Below are 27762 nucleotides of genomic sequence, written 5' to 3'. Positions count from 1 at the left end.
ATTTGTTCAGTGTTCGCAGACTACACCCTGCTTTAACCAACAACCTGAGCCTGTCATTCATTACATCTAATGTGAACTGGTATTTCCATTTACACCCACGTGCACACAGGCAAGCGGACGTTTGAGTGTAGCACACACACACACGCACACGCACACGCACACGCACACGCACACGCTCACGCTCACGCTCACGCTCACACACACACACACACACACACACACACACACACACACACACACACACACACACACACACACACACACACACACACACACACACACACACACACACACACACACTTTTACCTTCGGTTTTTTGTGTTCTTTCTGTCTTTTGTTATCCATAAGGACCTCTGACAGACTTACATGTTTCTGTAAAGCTTTTTACATCCTCCAATTATTTATACAACTTAAAGCAGGGGTAGGCAAATTTGGAGAAACCAGCAAGAGTAAGTTAGATTCAAACAACATACATGAGTCAAAGCTTGTGGAAAACTACATTCACACAAATTCAGAGCTTAGATAAAGGTAGACAACCAAAGTACTCCGTGTTTAGTGCAGTTTAGCAAATGTTAAAATTTTACGTCACCAGAGGTGGGAGAAGCACTCAAATCTTGTATGAGTAAAAGTAGAAGAACCACTGTGTAGAAATGCTCTGTTACAAGTAAAAGTCCTCCAAACAAAATGTTACTCAAGTAAAACTACTAAAGTATTTGGATCAAAATATACTTAAAGTACCAAAAGTATAACTACTGGTAATGCAAATTGGACCATTTCAAAATAATATATTATATGTGTTGATTATAATCATTGATGCATCAATGTGTTTATCAAAGCTGTTAAAGATGCAGCTAGTTTTAGTTACATTGTATACTGCAGGTATATGGAGTAACAGCACACTTTATACCTCTGAAAAGTAGTGGGGTAGAAGTACAAAGTAGCAAAAAATTACCTTGAAATTGTTCTCAAGTACAGTACTTGAGTAAATGTACTTAATTACTTTATAATACTGTATGTCATGGTAAATGATAAACTAGCTAAACATCAGGATCTTAGCATTGTCATAGTGAGCCTGTTAAAACAGTAACATTAGCATTTAGGCCGTTTTTCAAAATACAGACTGCTATGCCTTTGGACTCCTGGTTTTCTTAAAGTTTGTTTATCTTATTTTGGAATGACGCTTCCACCTTCTTGTGCAAGGTGAATGCGCTCAAAGAGACCATCATTGTATCCTAAAATATCCCTGTCCCTTTCCCTACGACTCTGTGGCGCTCAGAGCCTCCTCCCATGGGACCACTGACTAATAACAGCACACAATCAAGTGTGTCAGTTTTTTGTCATATTAGGGCATATCGAAAACGGGAGTGAGAGCCACGGAGCAAGAGAGACAGAGAGAGAGAGTTCCTCCTCCAGATTCTCAGGCCTCTGCAGGTCCGTCTCAGTGGCAGAATGGACAGTTCCTGTGTTTGTGCCTGTTCCTGTCTCCTGCTGTCACCAAGAGGCGCGTCGCCATTGTTTCCGCATCGAGCGCCCGGAGGTCAGGGCTGCTCCCTCTCTCTCTCCCCCGTCCTCGCTGCCCAGCACAGGGAGGGGAGCAGGGAGAGGGCGGGGGGCCTGGCTGCAAACAGAGCTGGTCACACCTAAACGAGAGCTAGAGATGCAGTTGAGAAACACACACGTCCACCTCTTGTTGTTTTGTTGGGGGATTCCAGGCTTTCTCGTAAACAGCGGGCAGGTAAACAGACTCCCTGTTTTGCACACTGAGATTAGATTAACTTTATACACTGTACTGGACTCGTCTCTTGCTTCTCTACTCGCTTCCTTCTTACTCTACTCTTAATATCTGGTGTTCTGGTTTTTTCTCTTCTCTTCTCTTCCCTTTTCTTTACTTTGCTACATGTCCAATCTATAATCCAGGGCTACAGCAGTATTGCTTCCAGCTATTAAAACATGTTCTTTAATCTTAAAATGACAGCATTAAATATTTGCCTCAAAGCTAGTTTCCAACCAGAGACCAATCCCATCACACAAGCAATATATTAGGCCCATTCCCCACATCAGACACCTCTACCTCTGGCAGCCATCTTCAAACTCTGCATTAATCCCTATTAAAGATCAGTTTAGTTACCCAAATGCATGGTTGTGACATACATAACATGTGTAAATAAATGAAAGGTTACAATCACATCTCATAATTTCTGCAGCTGCTGCCTTCACTGTCTGCACAGATGTTGGTCAGGACAGGTTTCTGGTTTCATTATCATATGTGTGATGAATGGTATCTGGTTAAAGTCCAGCTCTGACTTCTCCATAAATACAAGCTGCTATGTCCCTCTGGCAGCTCGGCAGGATACAGAATGTTTATACGGTCTTCTCACCTCACAGAGGGCCTAAATTGGGGTAATTTATATGTCAAATTACCATGATATTTATTCTGGCATATGTATTCGAAGTTGTTCTCATCTTCTCAAAAATAAATCCAGCCTGGTGGGATGATGGATCATGGGAAAATAAATAAATCAAATTCTGGCAACTGTGTAATTATTCCACATAGCTGCTAATTTATTGGTGGTTTTAGAGCAGGAAGTGCCACTGGAACAGCTTGATTTGTTGCATTGATAAATAATTCATGATAACTGTGGAAAAAGGGTATAACATCATTTTTGCATCATGTTGCAGTGTGACATAGCAAGGTGTCTTGCATACAGATTGTAAACAAAAACTGAATAATGGCCTTTTCATTGAAAGCAGAAATATTTTTATTATTTAAATTATTGATATTGATACATTTTGTTAATTTCCTGGGATTTCTGTACAATGCATGCCCAAAAGGAGTGACCACTGCATACAATGACATTGTAGACAATAGTGTGCCAACAGTCGAAGACCCACAATGCCCAAGCACAAAGCGAGGACCACAAATAAATGATTTTCACAGTTTGATGAGGAAGACATTGACTGGCCTGCACAGAGCCCTGACTTAAAATCCCCTGAACACCTTTTAACGCCAACTGAAAGCCACGCCTTATCGCCCAACATCAGTTATCTCACTATTGCATCTGCAGCTCAGGTTCAGGATCAGCCAGGTTCCAAATTCTTGTGCAAAACCTTTCAGAGAAAGACGGAGGCTATTTTGCCTGCAGATGGTTTTGTAATAAGATGGTTAACAATCAGATGTTCAGTTTTCCGTTTACTTTTAGCATTGTACTGGACATGATTCTTACACTGCAGGAATTACACCAATTCTGTATTCCATCCATCTTTAGCATTTTTTCAATATTTTTATCTCCCTCCACGTCACCTCCACTTTCTGTCCTGTGACCCTCAGCTTTCCTCATGTGGTGTTATTTGCTCAGCTGGCAGCAGACGCCTGGACTCTGAGCTACGTAGGGAAGTCCCCGCTGGCTTCATATGTTTTGCTGATCCACATCTAAAAGGCTCTTTTTTGGTCCTCTACCTAAGCATCCTATATATTTTCTTTTACACCTCCAACACACATTAGGCTAATTTCACCTCGCCTAATGGCACTTGTCGTTTCATGTGTATATTAAGCGTGTCTAAATAAACAGTTCAGTCTGCGGAGTCAGGTAGCTTCAGGGAAAACCATCCCAAAGGTTATTACTGAAACTATGATAAACACTTTAGGGCATGAATATATTTAACATTTTTAATATATAGCCATTTATCACGGGTTAAAAGCATCTGCGTTCCATTGGCATTAACTGCAGGTAGCTGAGGCACTTAATGCATCGGCTTTGACTGTGAAATCCAACATTTTCCAGCTGAGATCAAGTTCTTAACTAATGGCCGATGCCATCTGGTCCTGATGAGGAAAGGAAACACTCCATGAGCCTTACGTAAAAGATTGTTATTTCACCGTTCAAGGGGTATGAGATTGTCCAAACAGAGGCAACGTGTTAGTGATAGATTCCAGAGATGATAAGGTGGTTTGTTTTTACTATGACATTAGCAATCTCCTGTTGTTCCCAAAGCAGACACGAGCACCAATACTGTATGTCATCTTTTTGAGGGCCTCTGGTATTCAGTGGACATTACTGTAAGTATAATTCCTCATCAAATACAAACACATTCTGAAAATCCTCATTAGTGCAATCTAAACAACCATTGTTGTATAATAGTATCCACCCAGGGGTAAAAAGCTGAACCCAAAGTGCCAGTAAAGGTGAAAAGTTAAGTTTTGTAATAGCACCTAACTCAACAGTAAAATGTAAACATGATGATAGACAGAGAGACATTGCAAAGAAAGTTGCTTATTTTAACATCCAGAAGTTACAGATCAACATTATAATGTATTTGGAGTCGTGTTCATGTCTACTCGATAATTCTAATTCTAATATCCACTCTCTGTTAGCTTTTGGTTTGGTCTCCACCAACTCCGGAGAGTCATACCTGGCTCTTTATTTGAAAAATGATCCACTATGCTTTCCAGCTGGTCACTAAAAGTGTCTTTCTTCTGTTTGGTTCCAATAAGGTATAGTGTAAAGTGGATCTTTAGATTTTTATGTTGTCTAAAACAACAGTTAAATTGCGTCAGACAGCTGAACATAAAAGCCACATAAAGCTGAGGGGGGCTGCAGGTTTAGAAAAACATTTTCTGTAGGTTTTCACTATGAGTGGCCCATTTCACATTGTCATTTAATACATTGGTGTTATTGTAATCTCAATTGTAGGCACTTTGAATCAAAAATGTATTAAGTACAGCTGAGGCTGAAGGGATGAAATGTCCCGAGGGCAACATGAATGTCTGATATATAATAGCAACCACTCAGTTGCTTTTTAAACATTTCACACAAAACCACAATTGTCGACCTGCTGATGACCCTAGGTAAAGGTCAGAGTTTACTGAAGTGAAGATGATCATCGTCTGGAAACTATAAATGTCTTTACAAACTTTTGTGCCAATCCATCCAATAGTTGTTAAGATATTTTACTTGACAAGTGAAAACTTAGATTTGTTCTGGTACTAGAGGTCAGGGGATCACCAAGTTTAGTAAGATTACACAAACAACAGAAAGACAAGTGTCATTCTTTGAACCAAGGTTACGCAGTACCTTCAATTCATCTTGCTACTATTTATCTGTTGGACCATCATTTGGCCTTGTCTTGGCCTTGCAGCTCTTAGCTGTCTCCCTTAAAGCTGAGAGTGAACAGCACTTTTTCTCAAGGTCTTATACCATCTAGCATTGAGCCTCAGAGGACTTTGCAGATCAATCAGGTAAAAAACCCAAATACAACCATCAGGATTTGTACAATGATGAATCACTTACATGTTCTCATTTCACATAAAGATAAATATACAGTTCTGCAGTGCATGTGATAAATACTGTCAACAGAACCACCCCACTTCCTCTCAAAAGTCCTTGAAAATAGCTCTATAATTTAATTAGTAACAGCTTGACCCTCTTAGACTTGAGATGTGTCCTTCAGCGTCCACACAGGCTGACAGGGACCTGAACATGATGCATCTGCTGTCGCTGGATGTGTGTGAATAACGTGGTTTTGCATTAACAGCCGGGTGCAGCACTCCTGGGGAATGAAAGAACAAAGGCTGATTCTGTGAACCTGACTGTTTTTAGATCATGGAAAGTTAAGGTCATGATATTTCAGAATCATTTTAAGTTCACAATTTAACTTCCCCATTCTACATTTAATTCCCAAGTGTTAACATTCCCTGTAAATCTAAAGGTTATAGTGTGCACTTTGATTTCAAAATGAAGTCCATATACATGGGGACTTTAGGTGAATTGGCAATCTTTTGAATTCTTGGGGTCAATTACAATATTTATCAAAAATGTCTCTCTTGGTTCCTAATATCTGATCTACAATCACAGATACTGTGTCATGTTTGTGTTTCTTTGTAGTATTGACACAATAATTAATATAATTACCTTTTGGGTGCTACCTCCTTGAAGTCAATATAGATATCAATATCAAGGCTTTATTGTCATTTGTTCATAGCTACAGTGTAGATTTGGCAATGAAAAACTTAGGTCAAAGTAATTAATTAAGGCCTGCAACAAAGATGGAAACTGTTGGTGGTTCTACAACTGAATCAAACATCTATCAAGGCCCAGATTAGACAGAGTACATTTTAGCAGGGTTTGAGTTTCTTTTCATTGACAATGTAGCTTTTTACCCTGTTTCATGTTGAAGAAACGTCCAAAGTCATTGCAATTTTTTCTGGTTGTTTAATTGGATACATTGAAAGGCCTGCAATCGGTACAACTGTTGCTGTATAGCCGGAGCTATATGAATTTACCATACGCATAGTTGCCATGTTCTGAAAATATATTATTATTATTATACTATTAGCACAAAATACAATTTGAAAATGCTCTGATACTAATTATACTTGCCCAGGACATAAGAGAGAGTTCATAATTGACAGACTATATGTGACCGGAGGTCTTCTCCCTCTGTGCCGCTGCTTGGCACCAGGCCAGCGCACCTATAGCCGCGTTCACACCGGAGTACTTTTCCCACTTTAGTTCCGATATAGTTCCGAAATGTCGCGTTCACACCAAAAAGAGCCGGAACTAAAATTAGTTCATGAGAACCTTTTAACCCCCTTTTCCGTCCCTGCTAGAGAGCAGGGACTCTCATGCGGCTCTCTTGTGAGAAAAGAGCTATATTTCTGATTGGCTGGGCGGATTGCAAACCACGCCCCGTAAAACTCAAAAAAAGTGTTGTGATGCCACCATTTTATTATCCTCGCATTAGCATTAGCATTAGCCCAGCGCAGAAACGCAGAGAGTCTAATTTATGGCAACACAAAATAAAACATGGGAGCGATGGAGATGAGGAGGTGTCGGCGTTCTGGCGATTTACTCGGAAGGCTTCAGTAGAAGCTGCTGGGAGTCCCAGCAGCTTCTACTGAAGCCAGTCCCCAACTCCGGGGACTTCCGGCCGGGGATTTTGGGCAGCAGTATACGCCGTGAAGTTGTTTGCGGCCTGCCAGTAAACCCAAAGCGGAAGAAGAAGAAGTGACGTCAGCGGCTTCATTTGCCTAATCCACCCCCAGGGACTTATTCCGGTATGAACACGATCTGTACTTAGTTCATCAGAACTAAATAGTTCTGATGAACTAAGTTCTCATGAACCTTTGTGGGAAAAGTACTGCGCTGTGAAAGCGTCTAATTGTGCGCACTGGCTATTTAAGCTGAGGTGCCAAACTGGGTCCCTCCCATGGTCACAAGCTGCACACTGCTGACACTTTCCCATTTTAGCGCAGCTGACGTCCGGGGCGTTAGAGGAGGCATTTTCTCCGCCAGAGGCTCCGTGATAGCGGCGTTGCACACTGTTGGTGAGTGCCGTTGTCTGCTCTCTTTAAATCTGCTGCGTAGTTCCCCTGCCTTATCAATTCTTTATGTCACAGAGGGATTGGGCCGTGGGATTTGCGGGTCTCATTCCCTCCCTTGTCAGCTCTGTGGCTGCGCCTGCCTGCACCGGGTGGTACGTATGAGCCCCTCCCCCATATTATAAATTAAACCGTCACTTTCATACAGATTTTATAGTAATTCTAATCCCCTTTCCAGGGGTGTTCTAACTATTCTCGCTCGCCACCTTTGGCCATCATTACCGTCCCGTGCTGCTGTTTTGGCTCTCTGTGAGTTTTGGGCTTTCTGTGAGCTTCGCTCCTCGCTGTGGACCGGCCCAGACTGCTTGCTCTGGGGCCGTATTCACAAAGGATCTTAGGGCTAAAAGTAGCTCCGAACTGGCGAATTTAGGAGAAACTCCTAAACATAATGGGCGTGTCAGTCTTACATTTAGGACCTCTAATTGTATTCACTAAGAGCAATTCACAAAGTATTTTAGGCCTAAAAGTAGCACCTAAGTTTAGGAGAGCTTAAAAGTCCTCGAGAGGACTCCTAACTCAGTAAGACCTATTCACAAAGAATCTGAAAATGGCTGCGAGACGAAATGTTTTGGAGACAATGGAAGACTGTGAATTGATAAAGAGATATGGCTAAATCGTGAGGGTATCAAAATTGTTGTGGAATTAGAGCGGGATGCAATAACATCCCCGACTAACAGGAATAACCCGATTAGTCCGGAAATAAAATGTTTGGCAACACTACGATATTTAGCAACAGGGAAAATGCAACTTTGCAATGCCGACGATTTAGGGATATCGCAACCATCAGTCAGCAGTGCCATAAACCAAACCATCAACGCGCTCTCTAGACCACATATCATCCAACAGTTTATCCGGTTTCCTTTGGACAATCAACAACTACACAGGATCAAAGCCAACTTCATGGCAATTGCAGGTATGCCCGGTGTGGTCGGTGCTATTTACGGGACGCACATAAAAATAATTGCGCCATCAAAAGATGAGGACGTGTTCGTCAATAGAAAGAAAGTACATTCCATCAACACGCAGATTGTTTTCATTCATCATGATAGGGGGACTTGAACGGAGGTATGGGCTGTTATTGAAAGTGTTTAAGTGCTGGAAATATGCTCATTGGATAATAGTTTGCAGGGTGCTTTTAATTGCCTCCTTGATTTAATGCAATTTAAGTATTTTTATTGTTTGCTCTCTCTCTTTAACGTGCATATACAACGTCATTATCGTGGTCTGCACAAACTTGTCATCATGCGTGTATTCTGCTAACTGCACTGTCCATAACTATTTGATAGGAATACATTTCTAGCCTAGGCTATTTCCTTGTTTTTCGGTGATTTAGTGGGCTCGTTTGTGGGATGTTGCGGATGAGTTTCACCGAGACCGCCTGCTCTGAACAACCAATCACCGTACTGACCGCTTCTAAACTCATGCACGAGAATCAACGTAATCCATAGCAACGGCGCGTCACTCTTAGTTCACTCTTTTTTTTGACAAATGTTTTTATTGTCTTTTTTCAGTTACAGTACAAAAATACAAAACAAAACACATCAATAGGCACAACAATAGGCATATAAGGCACTTGAAAAAAAAAATGCAGATATTAGTGGTATAGTGCTGGTTTGATAACTAACTGTTACATTGTGTTTTCCTACGAAACGTAAAGAATGAAAAACATTTTACAAGCATCCACATGTTCATGTGGACATCAGTTGTATCCCACATACAAGTATTTCCTCAATACATATTGTGATTTGTTAACAAAACAAAAAGCAACAAAACTAAATAAAGCAAGAACAACAGACTACCAAGCTGTCACGAAATCATCCCCCTCAAGAAACTGCATAAATGAGCCCCAAATCTTTACAAATGTGTTATATTTCCCTTTAATGGCATATGTAAGCTTTTCCAATGCAAGGCACTGCAGTAGCCCCTCAATCCCAATTCGTTTGCTTGGTCTATGAACAGACTTCCATGATAGTGCAATTTTATGTTTAGCTTCAAGAAGACAGAATATGACCATCTTCTTACAGCTATTGCTAAGCGTACAGCTTGTTGGGAAACGACCAAGAATACAAAGTTTGGGACAGAGTGGAAGTTGTTCCTTAATAAAGATGGATACAATTGTGATAACCTCTTTCCAAAAATCTTGAATGAGGGTGCATTCCCAGAGGCAATGAAACAAACTACCTTTATGAATACAACACTTGACACAAGTATCTGGCGTACTGGGGTAAATGCGATGCAATAATTCTGGAGTAAAGTATGTTCTCATCAACCATTTGTACTGGAGGAGTTTAAACCTTGTATTTATTGTTTGCACCTGGCATTGGAAGCATATATCCTGCCATTCTTCTACAGTTATATCTTCATTAAGGTCTGAACACCATGCCAATCTTTTATCCTCTGAAGATTCTTTTGTTGCATCTATGATAATCTGGTAAAATTTTGAAATTAATCCAGCTGCTCCATGTTGGTTCAGGACTGTCCTTTCCAAAGAGTTTTGTGAGGGAAGATTTACAGAGTTCTGTGTCTTTGTTATGAAGCTTCTTATCTGAAGATACTTGAAAAAGTGTTTAGGCTCAATGCCAAATCTTTGCTTGATCTCCATAAAACTTAAAAGAGTATCATTCTCATACAGATCTGAAATCTTCCTGATCCCTCTGTCTGCCCATAACTTGAAACCAAGGTCATTAGTACCTGGCGTGAAATTTCTGTTCCCCCAAATAGGTGAGAATTGGGATAGTGGAGCATTTTCCCCAAGATAATTTAACACTTCGTGCCATACTATCAGTGTATTTCTAACAAAGGGGTTTGCGGTGTGCCTTTTCAAAGTGGCTAAATTTGCAGAATAAATGTAGAGGTATAAGGGACCTTTAGAAGTTGTTGTTTCCTCCATCTTTATCCAGTGCAGTGGTGACTGATGGTCAAACCAATATGAGGCTGCTCTTAGTTGGGCAGCCCAATAGTATCCTTGGAGGAAAGGGAGTTTTAACCCACCTCTTTCATACGGTAAGTACAACAGAGTCATACGCAGCCTTGGGCGTCTATTGTTCCAAATAAAATTACAAAAAAGTTTTTTCATTTTGTTAAAGAAATTATCAGGCGGAGCGAGTGGGATGGATTGGAAAAGGTACAGGAACTTAGGAAGAATATTCATCTTCAAAACATTAATACGTCCTATCATTGAGAGTGGCAAAGATTTCCATCTGTTAATAGATTCCTCTACTGACTCAATCACTGGGTTATAGTTAGTTGGTATAACGGATTCTATTGTAGGTGTGATTTTAACTCCAAGGTATGTAAAGCTGTCCGTAATATTCCTAAAAGGAGTACTTAGTGGCGGATTCAGTCTCTCAGATTTTTTCAGAAAGAGAATTGTAGATTTAGATGCATTAACCTTGTAGCCTGAGAAGCTGCCATATGTTCCTATTAAAGTTAGTAATATAGGTATAGATTGTTTCAAGTCTGTCAAAAAAATAACTATATCGTCTGCAAATAATCCTATTTTATTCTCAATATTATTAATTTTGATACCAGTTATTTGAGTGTTGCTTCTAATTGCAATCGCTAAAGGTTCGATGGCCATAACAAAAAGATGGGGAGACAAAGGACATCCCTGTCTTGTACCTCTGGACAGAGAGAACTGTTTGGATACCATATAGTTGGTCATTACTGAAGCTGTTGAGTCATGGTATAAGATTTTAATCCACTTGAGAATATATCTGCCAATTCCAAAGCGCTGCAGCACCTCAAATAGGTATTCGTGCTCGACCCTATCAAAGGCTTTCTCCGCATCAAGTCCTATCACAGCCATATCAGATGTTTCTTGTTTGGCATGTATAATATTCATTAACCTACGAATATTGTGAGAGCCTTGTCTTTCTTTAATGAAGCCATTTTGATCTTGTGCAATAATATATGGCAAGTGTTTCTCTAACCTTCTGGCAAGGACTTTGGCTATTATTTTCACATCATTATTAATCAGAGAAATGGGGCGATAGGATTCACACTTTGTAGGGGGTTTCCCTGGTTTTAATATTAATGTTATAAGTGCGTTCCGTAATGATGGCGGCAGCTCCCCCTTCTCAAGCGATTCTTCGCACATGTTCAATAACGGAACCAACAGCATGTCTTTGAAGTTTTTGTAGATTTCAATAGGAATACCGTCCGGTCCTGGGGCTTTCCCTCCTTTCATACTGTCTATGGCCTCTGACAATTCAGATGCTACGATTGGGGAGTCAAGCTCCTCTTTTGCGTCCTCTGTCAGGACTGGTATTTCTATCTGATCTAGGAAGCTGTGAAGATTATGAGCTGAGGCTGGACATTCTGACATATACAATTTAGAGTAGAATTTTTGGAAAGAACTATTAATTTCTTGTGGATTAGTAATTGTTGTCCCTTCCTCTGACTTTATTTCTAAAATTGACCTTTCATTCTGCATTGATTTTAAACGCCAGGCTAGTAGTTTCCCTGCCTTCTCTCCTTGGTCGTAGAATGTCTGTTTCAGTTTCATTATGCTATTTAATGCTTTATTTGAGGACAGCTCATTATACTGTGCTCTTAGAATAGCCAGTCTCTGTCTAGTTTCTGTTGTATCATTAAGGTTAATTTCTATCTCTAGTTCTTTAATATCTTTTTCTAGCTCCAACAGCTTAAGGTTCTGTTTATTAGAGATACTGCTTGTATAGCTGATCATTTGCCCGCGTATATAGGCCTTGAATGCCTCCCACCTCGTAGATGCTGATGTTTGAGTAGTGTTCACTTTAAAGTAAATATCAGTATTGTCCCCGACAAAGGTTAAGAACTGTTTGTCATGTAACCATCGTGGGCTTAATCGCCACATTGTTAGACCCCTGGTAGCTGCTTTTACAGTGTAATTGACTAGTAGTAATGCATGATCAGAAATGACAATGCTTTTATACACTGAGTCATTAACATTGTCTATCATAGGCTTAGAAATGAGGAAGTAGTCTATGCGGGAGTAAGAGTTATGTGTAGTAGAATGACATGAATATTCCCGTCTGGAAGGATTCCTATTTCTCCATATATCACAAAGATTTAACTCACTCATAAAGTGTTGTATTGTTTTCCTACTCTGCATATGTGAGGTGTCCATACCTGATGACTTATCCAGTTTCGGATTTAGAGTACAATTGAAGTCCCCTGCCATACATATGTGGCCATGTAATGTTGATAAAGTCAGAAACAAGTTATTATAAAACTGTGCATCATCGTTGTTAGGCCCATATAGACATACTAGATTAATGTCTTGATTTAGTAAAGAGCCCTGGACGATATCAAATCTGCCTGCAGTGTCTTGTATGAAATTATAAACCCTTAATGGCACAGATGAGTGTATCAGTATTGCCACCCCTCTGGCTTGAGAGGAAAATGAGGCAGATATGACTTGACCTTGCCATCTCCTTTTTAATGGAATATATTCACTGGAAAGTAAATGAGTTTCTTGAATAAAAGCTATCTGCGTTTTGAGCTGCCTCAACCTAGACATTACTTGTTTTAATTTCACTAGCTTCCTAAGACCTCTAACGTTCCATGAAATCATATTTATTTTAGTATGACCACTCATGATGTAAACAGTAAACTAAGCTTGTGTAACCACCTCATTAACCATGCCTTATAATGAAATAAAAATAAAAAGTGTGCCTTTAGAACAAACAAATACAACAGGGAATAACAGGGGCCTCTCCTAAAGGAGGCAACAACAAGTAGACCTAGTCTAAACCCTGTGCAGCTAACCAAGCACATCTCCCCTCCCTCCCAAGTACCGGTTCCGATTTGACTAAACTCTGATCCTCTTGAGGAGCAGCAAGCAAGCAACCAGTAGTTGTTATAACACTAAAAAGAAAAGAAAAGAAAAGAAAAAGGTCGGAGCTCGTTCCGACTACATGCATATTTATATTACGAATGGTAAATACAATGTTCATTTGTGACCTTGTATCAGTCTTTGATTATTAGCCCGAGAGGACAGATAATGTCTCTATACTCCAATTTCCAAGCTCGTCATCAATCAGTCCATTTTAAAGCTTACCAGAACAGATCAATGTCGATTTCTTTCAGTCAAAGTCATCTGAAAGCCCTTCTTGGCGCGTTTCAGCTGGCGACTCTTTCTACACGTCTGGATTGGTATTCACCTTCTTCATCTTTAGGATGAATTCTTCAGCCTGGGATGGGGAAGTGAAGAAGTGCCATCTTTTGTCGTGTAGAATTCGCAGTTTTGCCGGGAACATAAATCCATATTCCTTGCGCATTTGGCGCAGACTTTGTTTCACACCATCAAAAAGTTTCCGTTGTTTCTGGACTTCAGTGGAAAAATCAGGAAAAAACATGACACGGCTATCCTCAACTGTGATGTCTCCTTTCAGACGTGCTGCTTTCATTACTCGATCTCTGTCTCGATATGTGAGGAATTTCACCAGAAGAATCCGTGGCCGGGTTTTATCCGACCCATCCTGCTCCCGGGTCTGTTGCGGCGTTTTCCCCAGTCTGTAGGCTTGCTCTATATTCAATGGCTGTCCCGTTTCAATGTCAAGCACCCTGGGAAGCCATGTCATTAGGAATGTACGGGCATCTCCACTCTCCGATCCTTCGGGTAGTCCAACCAACCTCAGATTGGTGCGGCGTTGTCTGTTTTCCAGCTCTTCCATCTGTGAGATGAGCTTCTGGACTGTTTTCTGCGTAGCATTAGCTTGGGTTGCTAGCGAAGCGATCTGGTCCTCCGCTGTGCTAAGGCGGGTTTCTGCCTCTGTGAGCCTTTCAGAAAATGCCCCGATAGCTTCTTTTATCTCTCGGTTGGAAGAAACCACTTCATGTAGTTGTCCAGAAAAGTCATTTCTCATGGATTGTATGGCTGCTAAGATCTGGTTCTCATCATGGCTATAGTCCACCTGGGCTAGCATCGTGCTATCGCTAGGTGTCTGTTCGTCCGTGATGTCCTCGTGTAGAGTTCCAATTTCTGTCTTTTTATCGTCTTTCTGTCTTCTCCCTCGATTTTTCGACATTATCCGAAATAAAGCCTATATTGGCAAATGTTTTCGGTCACAAGTAGCTCGATTTGGATACTAAATATGGTAGAAATATATTAATTTCGTCGGAGCCTCGCCCCGCCCGACCTCTCAGCTGCGTGTCATAACCGGACCCCCTCTTAGTTCACTCTTAGTTCACTCTTAGTGATTTATCCTTAGTATGAGTAGGTCTCAGCGGCTTTGTGAATAACTTTTAAGAAAAAACTCCTACGTAAAATGTTTTAGCGCGAGTTAGGAGCACTCCTAGCGGTAAGATAAAATGCTTTGTGAATACGGCCCCTGGCCTGTTGCTGGAGCCGTTCTTGGCGTCAGGGAATGGTCTTAATACACGACTATAAGGACATTTATTATTACATTTGTGTATTCCTTGCCGTCCTTTACATTTATTTAGATTTAATTTGTGTATTCCTTGCTGTCCTTTACATTTACTTTAATTTGATTTAATTTGTTTATTCCTTGCAGTCCTTTACATTTGCTATAATTTGTTTATTAATTTGTTGTTTCCATTAATTCAGATTTGGTGTATTTTGTTGTTTTCTTTTGTTTATCCTTTTGTCAGAATTATAATCTTTTATCCTGTGCCGGACAGGTGCTGTGGGCCTGAGGCGGCAGACTCCCTGGTGGTGGCAGTGGTTTTCTTCACGTATCCGTTTTGAGTGGTGTGCACGTGTCAAGATTTATTTTGGACCCCTTACTCCCCTTTTTGTTAACTGCTGCCGTGGTAAGCCAAGCCCTGTCCATTTCCCCACAGTGGGCATTTTATTCAAATGTATTGTGTGTGGTGTTTTTAGATATTTTGTATAATAAAACTGTATTCTGACCCTTAAAACTGTCTCTACCCGTGGTGTAAAACAAACCTGATTGTCCTTAGCAGTATTAGACTTAGTTTTTGTAATTTCCTGGGGGCGAAACTCCCCCAGGTGGCGTTGTCTGCAACCGACTTTAAACACCTACCCTCACCACACCGCCACATTCTGGCGTTGCCGGCAGGATCACCACATTAAAGGGGCAGAGACAAGTTTTTGTTTAGTTCTTACCCTTTTAATGTTTAGTTTCAGCAGTAAGTGTCTTTTCCCATATACGTAATTGTAGAGCCAAAACAGCAGTGTAATATAGGGATCCCTCTCTTCATACCATTGTGTGTGGCTTTGGTGTAGCTGTCCTCAGTTTTTATGGAGGACGAGATGCAGCAGCTCCGCGAGCTAGTGATGGAGCTCAAGGCAGACAACGAGCGACTTCGTCAGGAGCATGCTGCTTCGCAGATGGACTCTGGTGGTGCTTCTTCTTCTGCGCAGGGTCGTCATGACCCGTCTGCAGATGTCACTGCTGCTGAGCGAGTTATTGTTATTCCAAGGGACCGTAAGTGTCCCATGTTTAATGGCAACACAGGCATGGGCGTAACTGAATGGATAGAAGAAGTACAGGCATGTGTGCGTGCCCGCCATCTTTCTGCTGCGGACCAAGCCCTCTACATATTTGATCATGTGGAGGGAGAGGCGAAGGAGTAGATTAAGTTTCGCCCTAGGCTAGAGCGAGGAGACTCAGACCGAGTGTTCACCATCTTAAGGGAGCTTTATTGTTGTGCTCAGTTTTATGTCACCTTCCAACCCCCCCCCCCTCAGGTCAATCCACCTGGGCCAGGGTTGAGTGAGGTGATTGATCTTATGAAACGTCAACAGGAGCAGCTGAACACACTTACCCAGACTGTAGCCTCCCTACAGATGCCTCGCTTCCAAGGCCAAACCTCTAGTAGTGGTCCTTTAATATGCCGAAGGTGCCAGCAGCCTGGACATCTTGCTCGGGAGTGTGATGGTGTGCGGGCTCCCCCCCGACATCGTATTAATTCTGTTGCTGGCGTTAAGTGCAGTGGCGGCTGGTGGAAAACATTTTCGGTGGGGCTATGGAAATGGTGACAAAACCATACTAGGGCGGTCCGGGGGATCGTCCCCAGGAATATTTTTTTGAGAAATGACCCCTTAAATTATAACTTCTGGTGATGTTAGAGGGGGGGGGGGGGGACTACAGAACACTGGTTCTTTGGGAAGACTCAAATTATTTAATTCCCATTTAAAATCAGGAGACTAAATACGAACTGTGTGTGTGTGTGTGTGTGTGTGTGTGTGTGTGTGTGTGTGTGTGTGTGTGTGTGTGTGTGTGTGTGTGTGTGTGTGTGTGTGTGTGTGTGTGTGTGTGTGTGTGTGTGTGTGTGTGTGTGTGTGTGTGTGTGTGTGTGTGTGTGTGTGTGTGTGTGTGTGTGTGTGTGTGTGTGTGTGTGTGTGTGTGTGTGTGTGTGTGTGTGTGGATGAGAGAGGGTAATGATACACGCTGCGGCCAGCCAGGAAACATGACTTATCAGTAACTTTAGACATCGTAAAACAATTTTAAACGAGATTTTATTGTAGATTATACATTTTACTGATACCAACTATATAATATTTACCTTGTTCTTTAAAAATAAAAACATTTTTTTTTTTGGAAGTAGTTTTTTTAATTTATTTTTAATTTTAAATGACAATCAAACATGTGGGAAGAGTGGGGGCGGCGCCCCTATGGGCCGGCCGCCACTCCTCCAGTGCTTCTCTTTCTGCCCATCCCTCCTACCGGTCGGAACTGAAACCCACTGAGCTGCCGAGCCACAGCTCAGTTGGGGAGTCTACAGGTTCACTGGAAATTGCCGCAGCTGACTTAATTGGCTCTTGTCCAAACATCAATGTTATGATCGGAGGTGTAACTGTCTCGTGCTTGGTGGACACTGGTTCCATGGTGTCCACAGTCACTGAGTTTCTTTTTGGAGAAGTTTGCACCTTGGGGCCTTGATCGCCTTCGCTCTTGTCACTGGTTACAGCTGCGAGCAGCTAATGGCTTAGCCATTCCATGCATTGGCTACTTGGAACTTGATGTAGAGCTGTGTGGCAAAGTGATGTCCCGTTGTGGGATACTGATCATTAAGGACCCCCCTCGTGCTGTGTCTCCTGTCCCTGGAATCCTGGGGATGAATGTGATTCGTCGCTGCTATCGAGAGCTCTTCGGGGCCTTCGGCTCTTCTCTTTTTGACACACCCATCGTGTCACAGGCACCTGTTGCTGTCATCGCAGCTCTACAGGAGGTCCACCAGTCTCCCGCTCAGGTTCCAGGGAACCTCACTGGCATTGCGAGGGTCCGGGGAAAGCATGTAGTGCGCATACCTGGAGGGGTGATGAAGCTGGTTGGTAGTACCTGTCCTGAACAGCTTTCTGGTCAAAGTGCTCTGTTTGAGCCCCTAGAGTCGGGCTTACCAGCTGGGCTGCTCGCCTCCCCATGCCTCGTACAGGTTGTCCGGGGTACAGCATACGTCCCTGTCGTCAATGTGGGGACGACCAAAGTTCTGCTTTACCCACGTACTAGTCTTGGTATCTTGAGTGCTGCCCAGGTTGTCAGCCTTCCTGCAGGTGTGACTGAGGTGGGGTTATCCTTTGCAACTGTTTCCTCTCAGACAGCTGCCCCCTCAGTGCACGATAGGTTAGATACATTGGACATGTCTTCACTGACTGAGCAGGAAAAGACAGGCGTAAAGTCTTTGTTGTTCAGGTACCAATCTGTCTTCTCAGCCCATGATGGAGACTTGGGCTGTACAACACATTTCGCATGACATCCCCCTACTTGATGATGTGCCTGTCCGGCAGAGGCACCGCCGCATCCCTCCATCGGAGTACAAAGCAGTGAGGGCCCACATTAACCAGCTCTTGGAGTCCCAGGTCATTAGGGAGAGCTGCAGCCCCTATGCATCACCAATTGTTCTGGTGAGGAAAAAGGATGGGAGCCTGCGCTTGTGTGTTGACTACCGCCTCCTCAACAGCAGGACCAGGAAAGATGCCTTCCCCTTGCCTCGCATTGAGGGAACCTTGGAGGCACTTTCTGGGGCCTGCTGGTTCTCCACCCTTGACCTAGCCAGTGGTTACAATCATGTTCCTATGGCAGAGCAGGACCGGGCCAAGACCGCTTTCTGTACACCTTTTGGCCTCTTTGAGTTCAACCGCATGCCCTTCGGGTTATGCAATGCCCAAGCACCTTCCAGCGGCTGATGCAGAGCATGTTTGGTGACCAACAGGGCCAGTCACTACTGCTCTATCTTGATGACATCATCGTATTCTCATCCTCTGTTGAAGAACATCTGCAAAGATTGGAAACAGTGCTTGGTCAGCTTGAGAAAGAGGGCCTAAAGGCCAACCTTCAGAAATGTGTCTTCTTCAAACAGGAGGTTGGATACTTGGGCCATGTCATCTTCAGCCAGGGTGTTTCCACATACCCTAAGAAGATTGAGACAGTGGCAAATTGGAAATGCCCTCGTCATGTTTCAGAGCTGCGCTCCTTCTTAGGTTTGGCCAGCTATTACCGTCACTTTGTAGAGGGCTTTGCAAAGTTGGCAGGACCTCTGCATCAGTTAGTGGCAGAGCTGGCAGGCACCAAGTCAAAGAGGAGATCAAATCAACTCTTGAATGCGGCATGGACACCTCAGTGTGAGGAAAGTTTTTGAGTCATTGAAATCCAAGTTGGTCTCAGCTACATTGCTGGCTTATGCAGACTTTTCACGCCCCTTCATCTTGGAGATTGATGCCAGTCATAGTGGCCTTGGGGCTGTCCTTTCCCAGGAGAAGGACAGGGTTGTGAGACCGGTGGCTTATGCAGGGGTCGGTAATTATCATATTAATATTGACAATAACAACCCACTGGGTTGACCCAACATGTCGAACTATAGTTCCATGAAGCTGGAATTCCTTGGGCTCAAGTGGGCCATGACCGAGAAGTTTCGAGAGTACCTACTGGGGCATAAGTGTACTGTCTACACCGACAACAACCCGTTGAGTTACATCCAGTCTGCCAAACTGGGCGCCACGGAGCAACGGTGGGCGGCCCAGCTTGCGTCTTTTGACTTTGTTGTCAAATACCGCTCTGGTCGCAGCAATGGGAATGCTGACGCACTTTCACGGCAGTATGTGCCTGGTACTTTGCTCCCTGCCAACCTTCACCAAAACCCACCCACAGGTCTTGTGGTGCCTGCAACTCAGTCTTTGGTCTCGGTTCTTCCAACTCACTCGGCAACCGATCTTGGTGCCTGGCAGGAAGATGACCCACTCCTCGAAGAGGTATTGGTGTTTTGGCGACGTAAGGCTCAGCCTACCTCGGCTGAGAGGCAGCAGCTTCGCCGTCCAGTCATGGCGCTTTTACGTCAATGGGACCGCCTTATGGAGAAAGACTGAGTCCTTTTCCGACGAGTGTTCCGTCCTGATGGAGGTGAAGAATATCTTCAGCTCATTTTGCCTGCTGTTTTCAAGCAGGAAACATTGCAGCAGTTACACCAAGAGTATGGCCTCCAAGGAATCGAAAGGACTACGGAGTTAGTCAGACAACGATGCTATTGGCCGGGAATGTCCTCGGATATCAAGAGCTGGGTCCAGGAGTGTGAATGTTGCCAAGTGGCAAAAGACTCAGGACATGTACCCCATAGCTTTATGGGCCACTTGCTTGCCTCACGACCCAATGAAATCTTGGCAATAGATTTCACCTTGTTGGAACCCTCCCGGAACGGGCTTGAGAACGTCCTTGTCATGACTGACGTGTTCAGCAAATTCATAGTAGCTGTCCCCACTCGGGACCAACGGGCCTCCACTGTGGCCCAAGTTCTGATTTACGAATGGTTTTATAAGTTTGGCGTCCCAAGCAGTCTTCATTCGGACCAAGGAAGGAGCTTCGAGAATTCTTTTATCCAGCAACTTTGTTCTCTGTAAGGTGTTGCAAAATTCCGTACAACCCCATATCATCCTGCGGGTAACGGGCAATGCGAACGGTTCAATAGAACCCTCCATAATCTCCTTCGCACCTTACCAACATCTCGCAAACATGATTGGGCTTCCTGTTTGCCTCAGGTGCTGTTCTGTTACAACACTACGCCTCATCAGGGCACTGGTGAATCACCGTTCTATCTGATGTTTGTACAGGAACCTCAAGTTCTTGTAGACTTTCTCCTGGATCGAGTGCAGGAGCCTGTACCTGGTGGGGTACAGGATTGGGTGGTCGAACACCAAGCCAGACTCAGAATTGCTTTCGAGGGTGCTCGTGAGCGGTTGTTGGCCGTTGCTGGCCGCCGGAAAGAGCGGCATGACCAGCAAGTCCGGGAGGCACATCTTACAGTTGGCCAAGTGGTTTACCTGAGGGACCATGGGGTTAGAGGGCGACATAAAATCCAGGATCTCTGGAGCTCTGTGGTCCACCAGGTTGTGAAGGCGCCATCTGGTGAAGGAACAGTCTATACTGTTGCCCCAGTGAACGACCCACAACGAGTCCGAAATGTCCACCGGGACATGTTGAAGGCTGTGGTTCGTCCTGAAACTGACGCTTCTCCACCTCGGCCTCCATCTCCACCTGTCTTGACCGCTTTGACAGATGACCCCTCTACCGACAGCGACCTATGGCTTGTGGTTCCTGACAATCACTCTTCTCTACCTGTAGTGGCTCCAGGTGCCACTTGTCCCTCCATTACAACCCCTTTGCAGGTCAGGCCTATTCAGGAAATGCCTTACCCTGCAGGTTGCTTCTTGCCAGGTCTTTCAGCATCGCCAACCGACCAGCCCAGTACTAGCCATCAGGCTTTGCGTCGAACTATCCGTCCTACGGCTGGCCACCACTCAAACGTGCACTATCTTCCTCGATCTACTGGTCCCCAGGACAATGCAGCTTGTCCGGACCCTGTATCCAATTCCCAGTTCGCTGTTTTTAGGCCTTGGCGTTAGCTTTAGCCTTCCCGTATCCATCGTCGAGTCGACGATGCAAAAGTGGAGGGTAGATGTGACCGGAGGTCTTCTCCCTCTGTGCCGCTGCTTGGCACCGGGCCAGCGCACCAATTGTGCGCACCGGCTATTTAACCTGAGGTGCCAAACTGGATCCCTCCCATTTCCGCTTATCCTGTGGTGGCTGCAGCTTGGCGTAGTAACGCAAATTGTTTGGCGTGGCAGCATTCATGTCCTACTCTCTACCGGACAGGTAAAGTACTGTGCAGTCTGTAATTTATTCATGGTCACAAGCTGCACACTGATGACACTTTCCCATTTTAGCTCAGCTGATGTCCGGGGCGTTAGAGGAGGCATTTGCTCCGCCAGAGGCTCCGTGATAGCGGCGTTGCACACTGTTGGTGAGTGCCGTTGTCTGCTCTCTTTAAATCTGCTGCGTAGTTCCCCTGCCTTATCAATTATTTACGTCACAGCGGGATTGGGCCGTGGGATTTGCGGGTCTCATTCCCTCCCTTGTCGGCTCTGTGGCTGCGCCTGGTACGTATGAGCCCCTCCCCCATATTATAAATTAAACCGTCACTTTCATACAGATTTTATAGTAATTCTAATCCCCTTTCCAGGGGTGTTCTAACTATTCTCGCTCGCCACCTTTGGCCATCATTCCCGTCCCGTGCTGCTTTTTTGGCTCTGAGTTTTGGGCTCTCTGTGAGCTTCGCTCCTTGCTGTGGACAGGCCCAGACTGCTTGCTCTGGCCTGTTGCTGGAGCCGTTCTTGGCGTCCTAATACACGACTATAAGGACATTTATTATTACATTTGTGTATTCCTCGCGGTCCTTTACATTTACTTTAATTTGATTACATTTTTGTATTTCTTGCAGTCCTTTACATTTGCTTTAATTTGTTGTTTCCATTCATTCAGATTTGGTGTATTTTGTTGTTTTCTTTAGTTTATCCTTTTGTCAGAATTATAACCTTTTATCCTGTGCCGGACAGGTGCTGTGGGCCTGAGGCGGCAGACTCCCTGGTGGTGGCAGTGGTTTTCTTCACGTATCCGTTTTGAGTGGTGTGCAGTGTCACAGGTGATTTTATTTTACTTACTCCCCTTTTTGTTAACTGCCGCCGTGGTAAGCCAAGCCCTGTCAGTTTCCCCACAGTGGGTATTTTTTTCAAATGTATTGTGTGTGGTGTTTTTAGATATTTTGTATATTATAAATAAAACTGTATTCTGACCCTTAAAACTGTCTCTACCCGTGGTGTAAAACGAACCTGATTGTCCTTAGCAGTATTAAACTTAGTTTTTGTAATTTCCTGGGGGCGAAACTCCCCCAGGTGGCGTTGTCCGCAACCGACTTTAAACACCTACCCTCACCATACCGCCACATTCTGGCGTTGCCGGCAGGATCACCACAATAAAGGGGCAGAGACAAGTTTTTGTTTAGTTTTCTTACCCTTTTGATATTTAGTTTCAGCAGTAAGTTTCACCTACCCTCACCACACCGCCACATATAGTTTGACTGAGAAAACAGGCCACTTATTTTATTTTTAAATTAGATATTTTAACATTATTTTAATTACAATACTGAAATAAAAATATCAACCCCCTCATGGGCACCAATGTATATCTTGCCCGAGGCACCAACATGCCCACAAATGCCCCAGCACTCAGTAATGAAAGTCTGCCTGAGAAAACTCTTATGTCAGATCCAAAGTTTATGCAGCAATTGATACTGGATAAACCTGTAATAACAAAAAGAAAGCAAATGCATATTATTAAACATTTAACTGTTTGTATTAGGTAATAGGAAAACAATGTGTCTTGTTAACATGTTAATAAGTTTAACTTGGCTTCTTTAACTATTGATTTGAAATGCCTGTGACAGGAGTGACTATTTACTTTGGCGCAGAAACATGGAAGGACTCTGGTGGGTAAAGTTGAGCAAACAGAACACCAACGTGTATCTTATCCCGTACTTTTCTTGTATTTTTCCTGTGATTAACACTCCACTTTAATCTGGCCACTTACTCATATTTGGTACTTATTTCTCTGTTAAGTCCCTGATCCAGATTTCAACAGATTTCTCTCTTTTCTTCAGCAATTCTTCCACGTCAGCTAAGTGTGTTTTTTGTCAGACATTTTGCGCAAAAGCACTTCCATTCCAACCGCATCACGTATCTTGAATATATACAGCTTGCATGTTTTCTCTGTATTTTAGGCTTTTTTTTAACTTGTGCAGCAGAAGTTGCCAGAGCAGATGGCAGCATTTTTTTCTGCCATTTTAAAATGAATAATCACAAAGATAGCTAATCAAGACAAATGACTTCTTAACACTGGGTTTTCTCTTCAGAGGTGGCGCTCCCTCCTCAGTCAACAGATGAAATGCGGCGTGAACGCTCCTGCTGTGTTGACAGAGCTGTCGACAAAGACACAAGGCCTGGGCAGACACCCAACATATGGCTAAATGCCCTGTCATGCTGCCAGTGATATGCTTAACACATGCATGCATAAGATACACAGATACATCCACCCCACACACTGAATGCTTGAAGTCTCCCCATTTTGGATTAGGGCACAAGAAGACATGAACCATTGTGTAATTGGCCTGGGAAGAAGCTTTGGACAAAACTGGCAGCACAAAGTTCTGAGGCTGTTCATTGATGAACAAAAAAAGAATTAGGCGAACATTTTAGTAAATTGTGCTGTCAATTTAGCATAAACTATAAGCATTAAACGCTGGCTGTAAATTATATTGGGTGCAGAAATCATGTGCATTGTTATTATATCTCAAATAAAGCAACTAAATGTGTGTTGTCACCTTTCACTTTTCAGTTACATTTGCAAATTGATGTTTGACAGCTCTTCCAGTTGCAGTTTATAATTGACTTTTTAAATAAATAAAAAAGCACATGTACAGTAGTTGATCATTAGGCTGATATTTCCCAAGAACATTCCATTATAAAAAAAATGTTTTGTCTAACACAAACAGCTTTTGAATCTGCCAATTGTCTGTAAGCACACCAGCTCTACCTTCAACCAATACAAGCTTCCTCTGGACATGCATCTGATGATTCCCAGATATCATTTACAGACAGGTTCAATCATCTGAATAGTATGTGCAATGTATGTATTTCAATGGAAGCAAAAATATTTATGATTACAATCAGCTGGACAATAGTCCAATTTTGGAAAAAATTACTCGCACACTCGTTCTCTCTTTGCTCACCAAACACCGCTCTGATGCATCACAAAATTGCAAAATGCCATATTTTTTAATAAAAAACGCAGAAATGTTGTGACTATGGCAACCATGATACAAAATTCTCATTTGTCATTCAGATTTACATCTTAATTCGCCATTCCAAAACAAATCTGGTGGACGATATTATTTTTTAAGTGGTTTATGAGTAGCGGCAGCGGTCTAAGACTGTCTCTGTCTGGCCCCAGTGTCTGCCGGTGCTTACAATTATGAATCTAACAGCTGTTTACAAACAGCTATCAGACCATCAGGTAAAGACTAAACGCGGCCTGAATGGTTGGGGAAAGCACCAGCAGTCTTTATTTTGGTTTAGTGGCCCCCTGTGGCCTGCTGAAATCCCCTTTAGACCAACCTTACTCCGTCTGCAGTCTCCTTAATATCTGATTATTGTTCTGTTCGGACCTGTGTTCTCTAAAAAGTGCTTTGTTTTGAACCTTTGTTGTTGAAAGCTCTTATAAAAATACATCTGACACACACACACATGCATGCACACACATACAGAAATGCATGGTATACGTGCAGGTTTTCATTTGTATACCCATGCACTGTGAGGAGTGGATTTTGTAGCTGATGAATATTTTATTAACCAATGTTAGCAATTACTATAATATTTTACCAGATTATTTGTAATAAGGAATCATTCACGCACATGTTGGCTATTACCTTGTGTTACATTTATATATGAATGATAAGAGATCAGAAATCTTTCAGAGTCACTGTTGTTTAACTTGAAAAATGATTTTCTCAAGTGCTTCTCAGACCTCACAGAGTTATGGTACATTTTTTAACATTTTAGCTTTGACAAACATTATTAATGTATCTGTAATTAAAATATCTGGGTTCTTTCCAGGACTGTGAGGGGCAGCATGACTGATGCTCATCAGAACAGAAACAGGAAAATTTGATTAACCGGACACAAATTAATGTTTGATTCTTCATCAACTACCAATAAATCAACTGGGAGGACGGAGTATTTGATGTACATTTTTGGTATGGAAAACATTTAACTAAATTGTGCTCTCTGCTCTAAATCTATAAACATTGAAATCTCTCAGCAGCTCTTTCCCAGTGTGCCATGATGTCCAGCAGGGGAATAGTGTGTAGATTTGCAGCGGAGCACTGAGAGATTCACATCTATTATAAGTCTCCTCACAGCCCCCGGAGGGAGGATTTGTTCTGTGGAAAGCTAAACTATGCCACCCAAGGTAGTTCCACAACCTCTGACCTACATGACATCACTCTCTGGCTGTCAAATCATGTGACCTGTCCCTCCACAGGAGGTAGTCACGGCTCAGCTCTTTTTCAATGTAGCGTTTTATTGTAACTTCCCACCCGTAGAGAGCTCTTAAAGTTATGTGTTTACTAACTGTGAAGTAATAAACTCTGCACCCCAAAATGATGCCTCTGTGTATTTGTTGGTGTGTGCTGCCTTGCATATGTGTGTGTATTTGCGAATTGGTCCTTGTGGTCAAGGAGTGTTCTGATGAGAAGGTTTCTTTGTTGTAAATCAAGATTGAGCAACTACGGTCATCAGCGATGTATTTCACTTATTTTTATTTTCACTTTATTTATAATATAAAGCTGTGAGCCATCAGTTGAAAGAAATGTTGTCTTGATTGATGGAGGGAAACGTTTTTCTTTATTTATAGCAAGCATTTCTTGACTGCCATGTAAGGATGTGCCTTTGCATTGTTGTTGCAAAGCCAAAAGACAACATTATTGCCAGAGAATATTTAGATCGTTTTAACCCTCTATGGCTGTATCATATAGCTGGGTTAGTGCCCATTGTCTGGCTGTAGATGAACATCATCTTTAGCAAGGAGTGAAATAAAGGAGGCCATGCTAGTGCTACTGCTAACAGTCCTGATATATATAACACATTATGACAAATAACTTTGCTGTTGCGAATAACTGTATGAAATTCAGTTCCAACGTTTTTAGTCACTTGATGTTATAGTATCATAGTTGTTCAATAAAATCACACTGTGTACATAAATATGACCACAGTAAGTATTGAAGGGCAACCTCTGGTTAAGAATGTGCTTTAAATAGGCATTCACTCCAACATTTAGCAGGGTGTAACTCCACTCTCGAGATGAGAGGAGAAAATTATCCGTTTTATTATCTCGGCAAACATTTTCTAATGGGTTCATGGTCTTCTACAATATAGAATTCATTTGAAAAAGAATGGTCCCATTCCCAAGTAAAATAAGAACAAAAGCAGGCAATGGTAAATGGACTCGCATTCATATAGTACCTTCCTTGTTTTCCAACCACTCAAAGTGAATTTACACTACTTACACACACACACACACACACCACACACACACACACACACACACACACACACACACACACACACACACACACACACACACACACACACACACACACACACACACACACACACACACACACACACACACACACACACACACACACACTCATACACTGATTGCAGAGGCTTATCAGGATATAATCTTGCTGCTCATTCACACACTCATTGTGACTGAGAAATCTCTACCATGGAGCCAATAACTGTGCAGGGAAGAAAACTAAAATACAGTCTTTAAAATGTCCCTATAATGCTAGATCCAAGGATCAAGATATGGTTTTAAAACTTTTACTCAGTGTTTAGTTATAGTACACGTTCTTGACCTTCTTAAACTTATTAATTAACTCAGGGGAAACTCTCTATTGAGACCTTCGACGTGATTCTTCAGAACACCTGTTGGAGCTGTGTTTGACGATACATATGGTCTCTGACCGGCTCTATTGTAACATATGGGGGTGTAGAGTATTGTTGATGAGGTAACGGAGAAGTGTCAGTGTGTCTCCCAACCACATTTCTCAGCCAGCCTGGGGATTTGAACTGTTGACCTTACAGTTAACAGGCCTGTATCTCTAAACATGATGCTACTACTATCCTGTTAGGATTAAGTCAAAAACAGAGCAGTAATACCGGAGAAATCTATCCAAAGTTAGTACATTCATATTTGCATAATTATATTCACATAGGAATAAGCAGTCAAAATACATCTGAATTCTTGGCAAATACACTGTGTGACCCTAACTCCTGACTGAGCCATGAGAATGTCTGTACTGTTTATACAACTACCAGAAAGCACAGTGTCCTGACCTAAAGTTAAGCCTATAACATGTGTTCAGCGCTCAATTACATGTGTTGAGCTTTGACTTGATATGATTAAATAACTGTTGTCATTTGCCTGCAATTTATCTGCAGTGGGAGTTTAGTTACATGTGTTCTAGTCATCTTGCTGATTGGGTCCGACCCATGTGTCCATACAGTGTTGCACACACATAACATC

General features: G+C 42.7%; 1 protein-coding gene across 11 annotated transcripts; it reads left to right on the top strand.

Moving 5' to 3' along the window:
* Positions 1-1450: 1450 nt before the first annotated feature.
* Positions 1451-23983, top strand: LOC307032581 (uncharacterized protein). 11 transcript variants are annotated; one of them, XR_013806307.1, is made up of 5 exons: positions 6988-7324; positions 7397-7473; positions 7557-7627; positions 15005-15136; positions 22173-23983. XR_013806307.1 is itself a non-coding variant. In XM_079670668.1 (5 exons), the coding sequence occupies exons 1-5, from the start codon at positions 7207-7209 to the stop codon at positions 23659-23661; spliced, it is 483 nt and encodes a 160-aa protein (XP_079526794.1). In that variant the 5' UTR covers positions 6990-7206; the 3' UTR covers positions 23662-23983. The 11 variants fall into 11 exon arrangements, 4 of the variants coding, with proteins under 4 accessions (XP_079526797.1, XP_079526794.1, XP_079526796.1 ...); XM_079670668.1 differs by lacking the exons at positions 7397-7473; positions 7557-7627 and having other exon boundaries at positions 6990-7324; positions 22173-22226; positions 23060-23101; positions 23525-23983; XM_079670671.1 differs by lacking the exons at positions 7397-7473; positions 7557-7627 and having other exon boundaries at positions 22173-22258; positions 23060-23983.
* Positions 23984-27762: the final 3779 nt, after the last annotated feature.

The sequence above is a fragment of the Notothenia rossii genome, assembly GCF_949606895.1.
Source record: "Notothenia rossii genome assembly, chromosome: 1".
Classification (NCBI taxonomy): Eukaryota; Metazoa; Chordata; class Actinopteri; order Perciformes; family Nototheniidae; genus Notothenia; species Notothenia rossii.
This window is presented reverse-complemented; position numbering and strand designations above follow the sequence as displayed.